Source organism: Carassius auratus, unplaced genomic scaffold (genome assembly GCF_003368295.1).
Source record: "Carassius auratus strain Wakin unplaced genomic scaffold, ASM336829v1 scaf_tig00027103, whole genome shotgun sequence".
Lineage (NCBI taxonomy): Eukaryota > Metazoa > Chordata > Actinopteri > Cypriniformes > Cyprinidae > Carassius > Carassius auratus.
The window spans coordinates 366,829-386,050 of NW_020525567.1; the positions used below are offsets into that span (position 1 = coordinate 366,829).

General features: G+C 34.6%; 1 protein-coding gene across 1 annotated transcript; it reads left to right on the top strand.

Moving 5' to 3' along the window:
- Positions 1-15,209: 15,209 nt before the first annotated feature.
- LOC113079053 (ankyrin repeat and SAM domain-containing protein 4B-like) lies at positions 15,210-19,199 on the top strand. Its single transcript, XM_026251238.1, has one exon. It carries the CDS (start codon positions 15,352-15,354, stop codon positions 16,729-16,731), a length of 1,380 nt encoding a protein of 459 aa, XP_026107023.1. The 5' UTR covers positions 15,210-15,351; the 3' UTR covers positions 16,732-19,199.
- Positions 19,200-19,222: the final 23 nt, after the last annotated feature.

Here is a 19,222-nt window from a genome sequence, read left to right on the forward strand (position 1 = left end):
TATACTGATTTACTGCTCGAGAAACATATATGTTTTATGTTTTACATCTAATCGTTTTTACAGTTTATCTCATAATTATGGCTTAGTATATAATATCTTTGATTTATCTCATAATTATGATATTAGTATGTCAGAGATTTTATATCAGAATTTCAACTATTATCTCATAATAATGATTTAGTATCTCATAATTTCACATTTTTATCTCATAATTCATTTTTTTGTCATAATTACGTTTTGTATCATAATTTTCTAAAATTTGTATCATAGCCTTTTATTTCATGTTTTAAACAGTTATTTTTCAGGATTCTCTAAAGATTAGAATTTTTTGTTTTTGTTTGAAACAAAAAAATTCTTGCAACATGTCTTTGCTGTAACTTTTACTTGATTGTTATATTTTCTGCTAGTTTTCTTAACAATGTCCTAAATCAAACATTAAATAACACAATTCGTAATAAATTAAGAATAGTTTATTTTATGGCACTGAATCTCCATCTGTGAGTCAGTGCTTATGATCACAAAGCCAGAGTATTCTTAGAAGCAAAGATTGAACCCTACATTCCTTCAGAAAATAACTTCAGTTATCTGTGGCCTGAATTGTTCAGTAATTGTGTCCTTCAGAGAAGCAGAAGTTGAAGATGTGTGAAATTGCAAGATGTGCAGGAATAGAAGCTATTTTACTTGGACGAGCTTTTAATTCTTTGTTCAAGGTTCTGTCAGACTGTGGAAGTGAGAACTTCTGCTATAAGAAGCAAGTCGCTTTTGTGTCCGAACTGCTCGAGTGGCTCTCCAGCCAAATAACCCAAGCGTTTGCTCTCAGCGAGGGTCCTGACGAGCCAAAAATATACCCACCGAGAAAAACATCATTCACCATGACAACATTCCTTGTATTCTTCTGGACTGATCTGAAAATGGGAATTCATGTTCTTCATCTGTCGCTCAGGGTCTCAACATCGCATTATACATGTGGGAAAAGTTAAGATAGACTAAGTCATTATTATGAGATAATGAGTTGAAAATATGACTTTTTATCTCATTATGACTGTCAATTTCAACATTTAATTTCTCGTATTGTGTCACAATTTATACGTATCTCAATTATGATATGGTATGTCATATATAAGATTTTATCATAATTTTGACATAATTATAACTTTTTCAATTTCCATCACAATTATGACTGTCATGATGTTGACTTTTTATCTCATAATGACTTTGTATGTCAATTTCAAATGTTTATGACTTAGTATGATAGATTAATTATGATAGATATTTGAAATTGAAAATTAAAATTAAATTAATAGAATTAAAACTGAAGTTTAAATTGACAAAAAAGTTATAATTATTATGACAGTCATAATGATGAGATAAAAAGTTGAAATGACATTTCGTCCTGACATGAAATCATAATTATGACATAAATTGAATTGAATTTTAATTTTCAATTTCACATTTCTATCATAATTAATCTATCATAAGTCAATTATGAGATAAACATTTGAAATTGACATACAGTCATTATGAGATAAAAATCAACAACATGACATAGTTGGACATAATTGTGATTCAAATTAAAAAAGTTATAATTATTCATGTCAAAATGACACAATACGTGAAATGAAATGTTGAAATTGACAGTCATAATGAGATAAAAAGTTTAAATTATGATACAAACATAGGATAAAACGTCCAAATTATGACATTTAAACAATAATTATGACATTAGTAAAAATTCTGACCAAAAGTCCAAATTATTACATACTAAGTCATAATTCTGACATTTTAGGTTCTAATTAGGAGATAAAAATCTCAAGATGTGGCAAAATGCTATAATTATGACATACTACTGTATGTCATTATAATGTAAATAAATGTACAAAAAAAATATGAGATTAAAAAAAAGTTTAAATTATAAAACGTTATAGTATGTTCTATTTATACTTTGATATTTATGAGATAAAAGTTGAAACTATTGCAACCAAAGTGATAATTGATATATAATTAAAAGTTGACAATATGATAAAAAATAAGACTAAACGTTATAATTATGACATCAAAAATTCTGATATAAAACAGTATAATTATGATTATTATTATAATTAAAAGTATAATTATAAGTCATAATTATTAACGAAAACGTTTCAATTATAATGTAGTAAATCATAATTATGAGATAGAAAGGCACAGTGATTACATTCTAATGAGTTTTTCATCTCACTTAATATATCACAATTCTTTGTCATAATTATAATTCACCAAAGTATGATTTTCTTTGTGTGTGGTGTAAAAGGGCTTTCTAACCTTGCAATGAATGAATTAATTAATTTATAAAGCACTTTATTGTGTATTGCTGTATGTACTAAGTGCTTTACAGTCCTGCAATATGTTGAACACCACTCAGAACCCAGATGCACAACCTCAAAACTAATGTGGACAGACCTCAAACCTCTATAATATCAGAGGAAATATATGCTGCATCCTTGCTCTTGTTGCTTTACCCAGAATTTGTAAGATGACTTTATTAATTTGTTCTTTTGGACGCACCTGTTGATCTTTGGCTCCATGCGGGAGTCCTCATCCCTTAAGTGCTCATTTCCAATTGCATCACCCCAGTGGCTCTTTCCTTAAAAACAATTTAGTGTCCCCAATGGCTTCACAGAACAAAACAAGGCACTGAGCCATTACTGCAGTCTGTTGCTTTATGGACAATTATAGTTCAGTTTTGCATCTATAAAGAGTGAGTGTTACATGAGTTCAAAGCAAGCGGCAACTTCCCGCTCTCTCTCATGAAACCAACACAGAAGTGACTAAAACTGTAATTCATCAACTGGCCACTGGAGGCTGGCTCAATCCCATAGACTATCCAACCCGATCTCACGGCGATTCGTACATTTTTCACAAGGTGGCTTATTCGTACGAATTCGTACGACCACAAATCGTACGTATTTTATGAGTTGCTCAATTCGTATGAATTTGTACGAATGACCTACACCTAACCCCGCCCCTAAACCTAACCGTCACTGGGGTTTAGACAAATCGTATGAAATCGAACGAGTGAGGTCGAGTAGTAGAGTAGAGTAATCCACCTCGTAAAATATGTACGAATTGGTCGTGAGATAGCGTTCGACTATCCATGTTAAAATGCCCAACTTTACAGCAGAAAAAAACGTTTACAGACTTGTATAAAAATTATTTTGGTCTATATAGCAAATTTTGTCCCTCATGACAACTTTGAGGGGGGTGAATTTTTTTTTATATCTCATCCGTTTAAATTATATTAAGCCTTACATTTCTGCATAGTTAAGGGCTCAGCCACTTGAGTGACAGGTGGATTGCCGCTGATGTCACCACTGTTGAGCTAGGTGGGCGTGGTTTCAGCAACTAGCTCCCGCCTTTTTGCACATTTTCGATTATGACGCTCGGTGACGCGCTGCCAAGATGACAAAAGCCACGAAATACTTGTGTCTCAAATTTTATAAATTCAATAACACTATTTCAGACAATTGTATGTTATTTGCAATTAAATGAAAATGTATTATTTATAAATGCATTGAACTTAAGAGTGCTTTTTTGATCCACTTTTAAATAAATTTTTTGTTTAATTTAATTTCAGATTTACTTCTATTGTCTTTGAAAAAAAAAAAAAATCTGCCAAATGTAATTACAAGAATTTATGATAAAATAAAAAATACTTTAATGTAATTTCTGTTTAAACTTCTATGGCATGTAATGTATTTATAATGTAAAAGCATATGAATGTTCATAAAATTTAAGTGTAATATCAAATAACACACAAATCAAGTCAAATTATACTGAAGTACTTTAGATGTGTGTTAGTATGTTAGTCAACACATCAAAACAAGTGTACTTCTTAAAAGCATGAAAACAACAGATTATTAAAACATGATTTAAAATGTACTTTAAGTTCAAATGTTTAATTTGCACTTTTTAAAAGTATACTTAAGTGTGTTTTTTATATATACTTACTTTTAAAAATTTAAATACACATTAAGTACTATTAACTGCACTTTTTTTTCCAAGGGATGAAAACATTCAGAGCTCTGTCGCAAAATATGCCCATAAATGCATTGTTATCAGATTTTAAGGCATTTTACAACATAATCTTGATCAACTGTATTGTAATGTGGGTCTGTCCTCATTGAAGTGCGTTTGCATGACATATAGGAGGAGACATATAAAGACTTTGTCCACAGAGACACTGCAGCTGTGAGCAGGAAATCTCCAACCGTTACATAATAAGACAAACAGCCGACAAGCTCCACTGGACAGTAAACCTCAGACGAAGGAAAGCAGATATTAGCAATGACAGTCGTCCCGGCCGTGGGAGTTGATAATTGATGGTTCAGAAGGGTAAAGAGGGTCTTTGGTCTCTTCTGTCTCCAGCATTGGCACTTCTTTAAAGTTGGCAGCATCTTATTCTGATTGCCGTCCTGCTGAGATAATAGTCACATCACTGATGGACTCAGGTTCACTTACAGATTGGTTTGAATGCTTTTATATGATCCTTATTTGCATTAAGTGAACATGTATGGATCACACTCCAGAAACTGTATATGCTACTTATTAAAACCAATTTGATTCATGGGCTGATAAATATGGCAAAGACCTGTAGAGTAAAAAAAAACCCCACCTATTTCAACTATTTAAAATGTTTTAAGTATCATCAAATTTAATAAATATATTACATTATGCTGCTGAAATATATTACAGTTTATTACTTTCAAATATTATTATTGTATAATATATTTATACTAAAATATGTTAAATTGTCCTACCTAAATTATATACCGTTTTATAAAAAAGGTTGAATCTTGTATACCTTCTTAAATAAACTGAGTTGAAATTGGTTAAATTACCTTGATGAGTTAAAATAATGGAAAATCTTTTATAAAATAAACTAAAAATATTAATTAAAACAATAATAATAATACTTCAATGATACAATATAACACTTTTAAAAAATGTAGTATAGTTTAAATTTATATCATATGCAATCATCTGAATTATGTGAACATCTCTGTGTTTTTTATCAAATTTAATCCATCTTTCTATCTAATTTCATAATTATTTCTATTGACTTCGAAATATGGTTAAAATAGTCTTTCCATTTGTTATTTACTTTTGTATAAACACTATATATTTCAGAAATAGTATGTTAGGATGCAATTTTAAACTTGTTTTGTGCTGTGAAGAGCAGTGGGCGGGTCCTAAGGGGGCGTGGCCTGTGGGAAATGATGGAACCAATCACTGAGCCTCACTGACCAATGACAGAGATGTTCTCATTATTAATCTCAATCACACGCAGGTTTATAAAGACTCTTGAGTGCGTTCAGGTGTGGAAATGCTTCATGAACACTGGTGGATTGAGTAGCTGGTGCTTCATTGCTGCATTGTATGTTTATTTATAAATATAAAAAAACACATCTAACCTAAGAAATGTCCATTTAGATAGGAACAGGCCATTCGACTGGCGTGTAAACTGACAACTTTTATTTCCCTGTGGTTTTTAGTGCTAAATTTATCTTAAATGGATATGATGGAAATATCAAATCAATGCCCTCGAATGGTTCCAGAGGAAAGTGAAAGAAATCAAGTGCAAACTTTGTTTAGAGTTTCTGCCCATTAAAGGTACAAATTTCAAAGAGTTGATGTTATTTAGTGTTTAGTTCTTTCTAGAAAGTGTTTGTTGCATCTGACCAGGTAGAAGCTAGTGAACTGAATCAAGTCTGTCAGCTGCTTAAACACGCACACGCATTCAAATCTGTTGCAAAAGAAAAGCATCAAAGATACGCCTGATAACAGGACCGAAATCTGTCTGAATTAAAAACCTTCCTGATTTACGGTGTTTTCATTTGTTCTGAACATGCACATAGCTTTCCCGCTGTCCCTGTATGTTCTGTCTCTTCAGGAAGACTACATGACAGATGCAACATGAGGAAATTGCTGTAATGCCTGTATTTTATGGCTATTGTGTTTCCTTCAGTCATGTCGCAGTGATTGTATGAGATGAGTGCATGTGAATGTTGTAATTATCAGTTGGGGAACTCAAGATTTTCTTTGAGTTCAGAATTGAAGGCGTCAGTTAATGAATCACGGCGGAAGCTGTTAGCTCTTATGGCGAATGTTGACTGTACGGATTAATTTGTTCACAATTTGAGTGCTGTTTTTGAAGAAAAAAGGTGACTGACGTGAGACAATTACATTTCCCATTATCCCCTGTGGAAGAATGCAAAAATACTTTGCTCTCAGTTTTGTTATAAGAATTAGTCTACATACTGCGATCATCTAGCTAAATCCATTTCCCTTTTCATTTTCCACACCCCAATGCATGCTTTGTTTTTTTTTTTTGGTTTTTTTAAGTGCATTTTTTACACATTTTTGAATTAATGTTTTTCCTACATGTTTTTGGATACATATGTTTTTTTCAACATGCGTTTTTGGATGTATGTAGTTTTTAAACATATTTTTGGATTTGTATGTTTTTTATTTTAACATGTTTTTTAATTAATATGCTTTTTCAACATACATTTTAGATGCATGTTTTTTTTTTAGTTTTGGATGCATATGCTTTTTCAAAATGTTTTTAGATACATATATTTTGTCAACATGTTTTTGGATGCATTATGTTTTTTTTTGTTTGTTTTTTTTACACCTTTTTGGATGCATATGTTATTTAAACATGTTTTTGAATGCATATGTTTTTTCAAACATTTTTGGATTCATGTTTTTATTTTACATGTTTTTAGGCACATATGCCTCGTTTCAAAATGTTTTTGGATGCATGTTTTTCCACATTTTTGGATGCATATACTTTTTTTTCAACATGTTTTTGGAGGCATGTTTTTTCTTCAATTTTTTGGATGCATATGTTTTTTCCTCGTGTTTTTGGATGCACTAATTCTGAAACTTTAGGATGCATTGCATGCAAATTGGGCTTGAGTTTTACAGCTGCTTTCTGTCTGAACTTATGTTGAACTTATTGAAATGAAGAATGTTTCCCAATGAAATCCATGTTTACATCCAAGTCATCTCTCTATTAAAATGAAAAGACCAGGTTATTCCAGTGAGGTGTTTTGAACCCACATCCATCGTGTCCATTCAGTTCACATCTACTTTTTTATATACGTCTCCTCTTTTATTTGCATGGTCTCCCTTCACCAGGAATTTAATAACAAACTAAAGAATTATTCAATGGAGTTTTTACTGGGTTGATTAAGGACTGCTAGCCAATACTTCAGGCCAAATCTTTTTGAAAAATAAACATGGTTTATCCAGAAATTTTAGACATTTATTTAAAATTGTATTGATTACTCATTTTAGACTAACTGCTTAGTCGATTCTGATTGATGGCTATATTCAAGCCAAATCTTTTTTCTTTCTTTCTTTCTTTTAGAAATTAATTTTACATTTATTTACAGATTTTGTTTATCTGGAAATTTATTTAGACATTTAGAAATTAATTTGGGAAATGTATTTAGACATTTGTTTAAAAATGTATTTAAACGTTTAAGGGCATGTTCCAATTTTGTTTTGTTTGTTTGGAAATGTATTTATTTAGAAATGTGTATATTTAGATTTTTTTTTTTTTCAGAACTGTATTTAAACATGAATCTTTATATATAAGAAGTGTGAATGAGAATTGAATATATGTTGAGTGTTAGATTTTTTTTTTTGTGAAAATAGAGCTATTTGACCAAAATAGCTAAAATAAATAAATAAATAAAATCACAAAAAATCAAACACACAACATATATTCAGTTCTCATTCACACTTCTTCTGTATTCTCTTCTGTATTAGGTGCACAAAACCAATGCTTTTATATTTAGCAGAAAATATAAAGAGACGTGCATTGCATTCAAGATATACTGTACTGTAATATATACTGTAATACAAGTCTACAAAAAAATTCTATTTGTACTAATAAATAATGTATTCTGTAGCAAAATTCTACACGGATGAAAAGAAAAAACTCTTAATCATGTATGAATGGCTGTTCGCAGTTTGAATGCATGGATCATATTCATAAGCTCATCAAGAGCTACTGCGATCTGAACACTTGCTGATTTTTAATTACGCTCGTATCTTTGAATATAAGACACTGTGAGAATGAAGCAGGTCCAAGCTGTGTTTAAGCTGTAAGTGAGAAATCCCAGCAGGATCCACACATGCTTCCGTCCGTCCATACGGTCCAGACGCGCTCTGAACCCTGCCGAAGCAGAAGTCAATGACGTTTACATCAGTCGCAATCAACATGCAACAAGTTTTCAGTAATCTGCCAATCAATCAGTGCTGCTGCTGGTAAGATACAGCCATGAAAGAGTTAAAGTGAGTCAATTCTCTTAATCTAGTGTTTAAATATGTCATTCACCAGAGGGATTGAATGAGTTTAATTATTAATTAATCTTGTGCCCCAGGACAGATTTTTGCTCCATCATCACATTGTGATTAAACAATAAATTTCGATTTAAATAATTCAATAATTTATACGTTTATTTATTTATTAATAAATTGCACACATGCATCAGTTCCATAAGTGCTACATCCACAGCTTCAAAACATCTGAATAAAATTGTAAAATAATAGATAATTAAATAATCTATTTCTATATAGATTTATTTGTTTCAGTTCCATACATTACTACATCTACAGACAAGATAGCTGCAAAGCTCAGTCTCAGTTTGCACACAATGCATCTTAAATAATATCTGGATTAATGCATCAAGAAATTTTAAACATTTATCTGCAAAATTTTCAAAATTTTTCATTTAAATGGTTTTGTGAATGGCACTTTCCAAAAAAATGGACTGAAAAAAAGAAGAAAAAAACAACGTTCACCTTACATAGAGATCAGCAATAAATATTAAATAGGTGTAATATATATAAAATACAATTCTATGTAACAGTTTAAATAAAGAAATGTGAAGAAAAAAGACAAAATAAAAGTTTCTAAACACATAAATAAAAATGAGAATTCTTTAGGTTCATGGGGCTTAAAATGTCTAAATAAATAAATTTCTACAGTACTTTTTTACAAATATATAAACACAAATGAAAAACAAAATTTGAACTAAAATTTATTTTAAAAAATTCTGAATCACTAACTTTCTACATAAAAAAAAAACTAATAAATAAATAAAATTGGAAAAATGGTTTTAGATTTGGCCTGAAATGTCTAAATTTATAAAAAAAAAAAATAAATAAAAAAAAAAAAAAAAAAAACAGAATTGGAAACAGTTTGATTTAGCCTGTATGTGTTTGTGTGTGTGCACGAGCGCAATAAAAATAAAATTGAATTGGGAAAAACTTGGATTTTATATATTCCAAGTCTTCTGAAGTCATATTTGCTTTTTCATCATATGTATCATTTTTGATGTATGAGATATAATGCATGAGAAATGAGATATATAAGATGTCAAGTCTTCTGAAGTCATGTGTTTTATGGCAGTAATAGACTGAAACTATAGTTTTACGCTGAAATTTTGAATTTTCTGCTTCCAGCAATTTACTGGGAATAGAAACATCATTCCACATCAGGACCTGCTTTATTTCATCTCTGTTAATCACTGATCCGTTCTCAGAAACCGACTGATCCACATCTTCTTGAGTTTCTCCGATGTTTATAGTAGTCATGTCCATCTCAGAGAGATTTTCAAGTGGAGATTATTTTGATCATAAATTGAATTACCCAGCAGTGTCTCGGTGAAGCAGCACCCCTCCACGCCACGTGTGTCATTATGTAGATAATATCACCAACATCCAAGCAGCAGGTCGTCCTGGTTGTGGGAAATCCAATAACCTGCAGCTAGAGATTTGTGTCTGGTTTGGAGTGATCAAAGTGACCTGATGCGCTGGTGACTTTAACTCAGGCAGATTTTCAGGGTGACTTTGTTAACTGGATCATATTTATGGCTATTTGGCAGCTGATTTTATCCAAAGAGACTTACACTGCATTTAAGGTATACATTTCAAACCCATTGCCAATGGTGGACGAAGTACACAAATCAAGTACTTGAGTAAAAGTACAGATCCGTATAATAAAATATTACTCCAGTAAAATTAAAAGTACTCCTTTTTCAATTTTACTCAAGTGAAAGTACAAAAGTAATCAATTTTTTTATGTACTTAAGTAAAAAAGTACTGAAAGATAGATGTTTGCAATTTTATATAGGCTAATTTAATTTTTACTAGCACATTTTTTTATTTTTATAATCCTACTGCTCAAAATACCCGGGATTTTTTCCAAAATAACCACTATATGGAGTCAAGATATATTTTTGTTGTTGATATGGACTACGCTTACGAGAGTAATGTTCACTGTGAAGCTTACACTGTGATGAACCTGAGAGAAAACAGAGATGACCATCTGATCTTCACCAGTAACAACAAAGTTTGTTGTTTTGCAGAACGTCACAGTTATATATGACATGATAATAAGGCCTGAAGATTTTAAGGAAAATATAATTATAAATAGTTATGAATAACGTCCTTAATAACAATGGAGGAAAAGTTTAGAGCCCTACTGATGATTAAGTCCAGAGTGTATCCACCTTTGTGTGTGGGTCCATGCTGAATCGACAGGTAAAAAAAAGCCTCAAGTCCAAATATTCATTTATGACCAATTAACTGTTTGACAAACACTTACTGCTTCGATGTCCAGATCTGAATTTAAAAAAAATCTCAAACATGCTCCGAAGTGCCGATCTGAATCAACCGAGTCGCGAACAGGCTCCGAAGTGCCGATCTGAATCAACCGAGTCGCGAACAGGCTCCGAAGTGGCGATCTGAATCAACCGAGTCGCGAACAGGCTCCGAAGTCCCGATCTGATTCAACCGAGTCGCGAACAGGCTCCGAAGTGCCGATCTGATTCAACCGAGTCGCGAACAGGCTCCGAAGTGCCGATCTGAATCAACCGAGTCGCGAACAGGCTCCGAAGTGGCGATCTGAATCAACCGAGTCGCGAACAGGCTCCGAAGTCCCGATCTGATTCAACCGAGTCGCGAACAGGCTCCGAAGTCCCGATCTGATTCAACCGAGTCGCGAACAGGCTCCGAAGTGCCGATCTGAATCAACCGAGTCGCGAACATACTCCGAAGTCCCGATCTGAATCAACCGAGCAGGCACGTGCACAGGTAGGGCTCAACCTGTGCAGAGCACATGCCCTTTTTGCCCTTACACTCCGAAGTGCCCTTTTTTTTTGGTTTTTTTTTATTTTTTTTTATCTATGCTATTGGTCACACTTTACGTCTGTCTGTCTGTTTTACAAATATTTAGCAAATGAAAGTTCTTAAAACGAGCTTATGTAAATCTTATTCGATCCTCAAGCTGTCAGTAAGCTGATAACTCCGCCCCCTCTATATTCATTGAATCAACACACAGTACAGTATACAACAGCTGAGCTGAACAAAGTTTTGCGAAGGGTAAATAAATATCTTGTTGTTTGAATAAGTATTACAAAACACTATGTCTATAAAGGCTCATATTTTATTTATTTGATGTCTGACTGACTGACTGAGACATGTGGGACATCGCCTGAGAGAGAGAGGGCTAGCATTTGCCATATAGCCAATACATAGCCAACACTTAAATAGCCTGTGCATACAGTAGCATTTCATCTTTTATAAAATTCAATTTTGGCCAAATGCATTTTACCACAGGAAAAACTGAGCGCTCCGTCTATATAGCTACAAAAACTAGTTTGTAACCTGTAGATGCAAATTTAATGTGATGCCGGCAGTGGCAGGTGCCGTCGCCGTTTAAATGACGGACAAAAAAAATTCACATTTGCACACATTGGCTGGTCAAAAAGGATGTATTGATAAGTAATACAACAACATATAATTTGTTTTTACCATCGGGAAATCATAACAGGTGCGCCCCCCGCTGTTTCGTACTGGAACTTACACAAAGCGACGAGTGATCCTCCTCATCTACATAACATATATTTCTAAGAAATTTCTTCTTTGATTTATGATTGCTGATACACTTAATTTATTAACATTTCGGCTAATCATGTTATGGTATACTCTCCGCTCGTCCTCACATGTATAAAATGTAGTAAAAGATGGTTTTACTTACAGTAATGTAGTAGTAACTAAAAAAAAGTTACAGAAGATCACTGTGAAATCTTTATATTTTATCATGCAGAATGTAATTCATGATTAATTCCAAGGCTTCATTTATTTGATCCAAAATACAGCAAAATCTGTAATATTGTGTAATATTTTTACCATTTTAAATCACTGTTTCTATTTGAATATATTTTAAAATGTAATTTATTTTTATGATCAAAGCTGAATTTTCAGCATCATTACTCCAGTTCAGTACGCTTCAGTGTCACGTGATCCTTCAGAAATGCTTTTCACTGCAACTGTACTTTTCACACTATTTTTTTTTTTTTTTCATTGCTGGCTTATTTTAGGGAAAGTGTAGTGAATAAGAGACCTTCAAGAGACCAACATCCCTGGTCCACCACAGTATCAAATTTTTTGCCAGGTAGGCGGATACATGTTGGATATGTTATAGTAACGGTATGGCTATAGTTTCTTATAATCTGGAACTGAGTTGGACATAATTACTTAAATTATATTTCAAAAAAGTTTGTCAAAAATACTTGACTCATTGCTCACCTTCCCCTCTTCTCAATGTCATTCATAATCATGTTAACCAAATAATACAAATAAGCTTATAAAACCAAAAAGAATAGCTAAAAAAGAGAATATATATAATTGATATAAAAAAGGGAGGGGGTGCCCTTTTTCAGTTTCAGCACATGCCCCTCAAAAGGTCTGTGCACGGCCCTGCAACCGAGTCGCGAACAGATCCGAAGTGCCGATCTGAATCAACCGAGTCGCGAACATGCTCCGAAGTCCCGATCTGAATCAACCGAGTCGCGAACATGCTCCGAAGTGCCGATCTGAATCAACCGAGTCGCGAACATGCTCCGAAGTGCCGATCTGAATCAACCGAGTCGCGAACAGGCTCCGAAGTCCCGATCTGAATCAACCGAGTCGCGAACAGGCTCCGAAGTCCCGATCTGAATCAACCGAGTCGCGAACAAGCTCCGAAGTCCCGATCTGAATCAACCGAGTCGCGAACAGGCTCCGAAGTGCCGATCTGAATCAACCGAGTCGCGAACAGGCTCCGAAGTCCCGATCTGAATCAACCGAGTCGCGAACAGGCTCCGAAGTCCCGATCTGAATCAACCGAGTCGCGAACAGGCTCCGAAGTCCCGATCTGAATCAACCGAGTCGCGAACAGGCTCCGAAGTCCCGATCTGAATCAACCGAGTCGCGAACAGGCTCCGAAGTGCCGATCTGAATCAACCGAGTCGCGAAGAGGCTCCGAAGTCCCGATCTGAATCAACCGAGTCGCTTAGATCACGTATCTAAAAATAAATAGCTATAGTAAAAGAGAAATAATAAGAGGAGTGAAGTTTCCTACCGTTCTGCTGTGTTTGGTCTTCACGCGCGTCTGACGCTCCGCGGCGCGTCTCCGCCCCTCACACGCGCGTTTACAGCGCTAAATTAATCATCTTTGCTAATTATTATACATTTACTTCATTGTCAGCTTCAGGTACTTCATTTATTATTGTTCAATGAACTGTTTGACACAAAAAAGGTTGTATTTCAGTAATAATTCTAAATTATCAAAATAAAATAATGGTTTCTATTTTAATATCCTTTAAAATATAATTTATTTGCTGTATTTTCAGCATCATTCCTCCAGTCTTCAGTGTCACATGATCTTTAGAAATCATGAAAATATGATGATTTATTATTAGAACTATTAATAGTTGTGCTACTCAATATTATTTTGGAATCTGTGATACTTTTTTCAGGATTCTTTGATGAATAAAAAGTTAAAATTAAATAAATAAACTTGAGTAAAAGTACAGCCTATAATAAAATAAGTACTCCTTTTTCAATTTTACTCAAATGAAAGTCCAAAAGTACTCAATTTGTTATGTACTTAAGTAAAAAAGTACTGAAAGATAGATGTTTGCAATTTTATATAGGCTAATTTAATTTTATATTAGCACTTTTTTTTTTAATCCTACTGCTCAAAATACCTGGGATTTTTTCCAAAATAACCACTATATGGAGTCAAGATATATTTTTGTTGCTGATATGGACTTGTGTTTTAAAGTGTTTTAAAGTTTATGGTTTTACAGAACATCACAGTTATATATGACATGATAATAAGGCCTGAGGTTAGGAAGAACATTTTAAGGAAAATATAATTATATTTTCATAATGATTTTTTCCTTCTCAAAACACCCTGTAAAAACACCCCTGGCCAAACGTGGTGCATCTCTTCCCCTCTTTGATAATTACTGTAGTTACCATGTTCTGAACAGCACATCCATCCATATGATGAACTGTGTGATATATGAGATTTTATATGAAAAATTATATATGATGAATGAATTGTGAAATGTGAGATATGTCTGAAGAATGAGATATGATGTATGAGATATAATGCATAAGAAATTAGATACTTGATAGAAATTAGATACTTCATAATAAAAGTATGAGATAAGAAAAATTATTATATATATGAGGTGTGCCAGTTGAGATATGATGTATGAAACGATGTATGAGAAGTGATGTATGAGATATGGTAAATTATGATGTATTTTTTTGCAATGTATGAATGATGTGTGATGTTATATATGATATGGGAACTACGATATGATCTCTAAACCAATATGAGCAGTAGTTACAGTGATGCCTGACTTGGCATCAAATAATTTAACACTTCTAATAAGAAATAACTGAAGTTAATTAAAAGTGTTGTGAAAATAAATATGGCATCTCTTTGTAAATGAGCTTTGGAGCAGATGTTGGAGTGAACATTAGTTTCATCAGAAGTAGTGTTAATCTGCATACTAACGACCCGTCACTGCAGGTTCATCAAGCATGACTCAGGGATTTAAACATCCATAATAGACTTTTATAAACCTTACAAAGCACTCTGTCTTTCAACCTCTTCTGTATATACATGTATTTTTATACACCCAAAGAGAAGTCTATTAACGCTGTTGCTCAGGCAACGGCTCCTTTTATATCCAACCTGACAGGAGAATAAAACAAACCCGTGTTTTTACCACCGAGTAATTCTTGTCATCGAATTAGAGCATCTCTCTCCCCTCCTGGTTGAGAAAAGAGGAGGTGGTTGTGAATGGACCCATAGCAGCATCGCCGCTCTCCGATGGCTGTTTCCGTAGCAACACGCGGAGGGTGAAGGTATAAAAACACAGACAGTTTCTCAAGTGAGACTCGGAAACTCTGAGCTGCCTGCGAATAACCACCACAAACTTACTCCAGATCATGATGCTGAGGCCGAAGGACTTGTCTCAGGGATCTGGCACCAAAACCTTCCTGGAAGCCATGCAGAGCGGGAAAGTCCACTTGGCTCGGTTCGTCCTGGACGCGTTGGATGGGCGCATCATCAACGGGAAAGCCGAAAACGGGCGTACGCTTCTAATGCACGCCGTGTGCCTTCAAGAGCATGCAACAAGATCCAAATTCACCCAGTTACTTCTAGAAAAAGGTGCAGATGTTACCGCCCGGGATGACCACGGACGCACAGCATTGAGTCTGGCGTGCGAGCACGGACACTTGGATTCGGTGAAGCTCCTCGTGCAATTCAACGCTGATCCAGAGCTCACGGACACGTGGGGAAACAGTGCGCTCATGTACGCCGCGTGCGGAGGACACAGCCAAATCTTGGAGTTCTTAATCCGGGCGTTTAAGAAACTTGGTTTGCGACTGGATCGCACGAATCACGCCGGCCACTCGGCTATCCAAGTTGCTGACTTCTTCGGGCACAACCAGTGCGTTCAAACCCTCAACGGGTGCGGAAAGAAGATTGTGAGTCCGACAAACAGCACCGGAGAACCCGCCGAAGACCTGCGGTGTCCCAGGCGCCTCCCAAAGCAGGTACTAGACAGGTTCTCCAAACAAATCCAAAGCAAACACGAGGAAATCCTCCCGGCCTTGTTTCAGAGACAGCTGTGCGTTAGTGACAGCAACAGCCTGCGGATCCGCTTCAGACGTCCAGACGCCAACCAAAGCCTCATCAGATCCGAAGATGGACCAGATCTGGTGTTCGCCTCAAAACAGATCCAAAACTCGGTGCTGAAAGATATTGGAAGCACTGGAAGTGCAGAACGTGAGACGGACGTCCATGCACCTCTCCGGGGAAAAAACAACTTGTTTAATCTTGACCTCCGAACTGCAAGAAAACAATCCTATCAGGGCGACGTGCATGAAACCAACAGATCTGCGAGCAAATTCAAAAGAGCGTCACTACAAGACGAAAAACCTCTTGTGGCGAAGTTCTACAGCAGGACTGTCGCTGGCGACTTTGAGATCAGAAAACATTTGCAGAAGCGTGGCAGCGTTCCCAAAACGACCAAGCAGAGCAAACTTCTGTTCAGTCGTGAAGAACTCGAACCTGAACGGATCAAACCTCGCTCTTCTGGGCTCTCTGGATTCGGGAACAGACTCCTGCGCAGATTCACGGCTCCTGAATTCATGCGACACATCACAGACTATCCCAGAGACGCCGGACACGGTAAAGGGAAGATGTCCCGGTCCGAGACCTTCCCGTTCTCGCACACACACATGATAGTGAACAGCCAGCCGAGTGTGGACAGCATCAGTGCGGTGAGATGCGAGTTTGAGAGCAATCCTGCTCCAAAATGAGCTTTTAAACACATGTTTAGATTAAAACACTCGGATGGGCATTCAGGAAGATGTTTATGACTATGGCAAAGATATTATAAAAGCAAGAACTCCAGCTCACTCGAGACTTTTGTTTAACTGCGGCTGTTCTCAAGGTCTTTTTAAATGCCTCCCTAGATTAATTAACGTTCTTCAGCTAATTTAATTATTATGCACTGCTAAAGAGTGGCTGTGCATTAAGTACTTACATGCTTTAAGGACCTATTTTTATAAGCATTTTGTTTTCAGTCAAATGTTTGTGATTTGTAAATGCATATCTATAATGTAAATAGTTTGTATTCTGCATTCTTTCATAGACAAAAATACATGAAACAACTCAAGGCATTTGTGTGAAAGGGGCAAATATATGAATAAAGCACTTGTGTATGCTTAAAGCACCTCGGTATAAGAAATAAAACTTGATATCAGTGTTTTTTTTTTATATGCATGATTTATTCTTTAAAAAAATTAAATGTATGGTTCTTGTCATCAACAGCCATCATTCAAACAAGCACACGACACATGTTGTGGAAAGAAGGTTGTTTCTGAGTCATGTGTCCCCAGCTGCGTCATGTACACAAACACAGAGCAGTGCAAACTAATGAGGGCTCGCTCGCACCAGATGCATTCCTGCATTCAAACACAGACCGAGTGCGATTCAAGAAAGAGTTCGGAAACACTTTTAACTTAATATGACACGGATTTGTGTGGAACAGCCTGTCGTTATTCAATTGCCTTCCACAAATCTAATTTCTATATTCTTGCACTTTGAAGTTCGGTTTGGACAAAATTAAATAAATTTGAGTCTGTTCCTAACAAAAAGACTTAAAGTCTTTGAATAAATAGTGATATTTTGAACTGTTGGTGCGTGTTTAGTTTTTTTTTGGTCTTGTCTTGTCGTGTCCTCTACACTGCAAAGTTGAAAATAAAACAAAAGATTATTGAAGTGTTCTATACGAGAAAATACTGTTCCAGTTTTTATATTTTAAAATTTCATATTCAATTCAATGTGTTGTTTTTATTGCTTCTACACCACTGTATAGAATTTTTAAAATAAAAGTATGAAAATAAGAAAGGTCATTGCAACTTTTTATCACATAATTTCAGACTTTGTTTCATGCAATTATGAGACAAAAAAATGTGAAATATAAACAGAATTATGAGAAAAAATTAAAAGATTCTCAGTTTAAATTACAATTTGTCTGAATTCAGAATAAAAAATAAAAAAGTTAACTGCAATCGCAATTATGAGAAAAAAATCAGAATTTTGAGTTCGTTACAATTCAGACTTTTTCCTTAGAAAGATGAGTTTATATTTTACAGTTCTATAACAATAGTTCATCACAAGTTATTCAGTTTATTTGTAATTCATAGTATTTATCATCATAATTTATATCTTGCAATTATGATTTAATATCTTGTAATTCTGAGGTTTTTTTTCACAATTCTGAGAAAGAAAAAAAACTGAATTGTAAGATAGAATGTTGCAGTAACCTTTTTGTTTAAATATTTCTGTAGCAATTAATTTTTTTTTTTTATAATTGCAACAAACAACAAAAATTGCTCATGTTTATTAATAATAATAATAATAATTAACTGTATAAAGGTTTGGAACAATAAATATTTTTCATTTTGCATGAGATTAATATTTGCATAAAGATCAACAATTAAAAAAAAATAAAAAATGCAGAAATGCTTCCAGTGTGAACGGCCCAAGACCCAAATCCTCTCCTTTAATCTGTCAGTATAATCATTTAGGAAACATCACAGTACAAACTGGTAGGATCTGAAAATATCACAATGAAAGCTGCATCCAAAATGTAAACACACACACACACACAAACACACACACACACCAATAAACAGACTTATCCTTTCCTCACTCATCATTAAACGAATGCAAATATGGTTCGTTTCTCACTCTGATTATATACATTATTTGTTCTTCTGATGTCTGACAGCGGTTTAAGGAATCAGGAACACCTCTCTAGCTCAGATGCAATATTTACACAGTTTACAAACCAGTCACAGCACCCTTTCCAAAAGCAGGTGCTCGTCAATCCATTGAAAAATAATAATAAATAGCTCATTAAAATATATACAGTTGGTTACAATGGCTCATAGAAAGGTTTCAAACACTTGACATCGTTTCACCGCCTGTTCCTCAGATTAAGATTAAGCCACTGTTTAGCCATGCAAGCCAGTCTTACACGAGCCGTAACAACACAGGGGAAATATGAGCCTTCTGTGGCGTTAAATCTCTGACCGAATCCACGCTGATTCTGGATTAAATATTGCCATTTAAACTGGTAAATGTGAGGTGAACGTAGCACACTGTCATCGGTTGTTGAAAGTAAAGATCTGCATTATGACCAAATTCATGGTGCAAGTCGTTTTATGTCACGGTAACAGAACAATGATATTTTGAAATTGTAAAAAAAAAAAAAAAAGATTGTTGGAGTGCGTTTTAGGA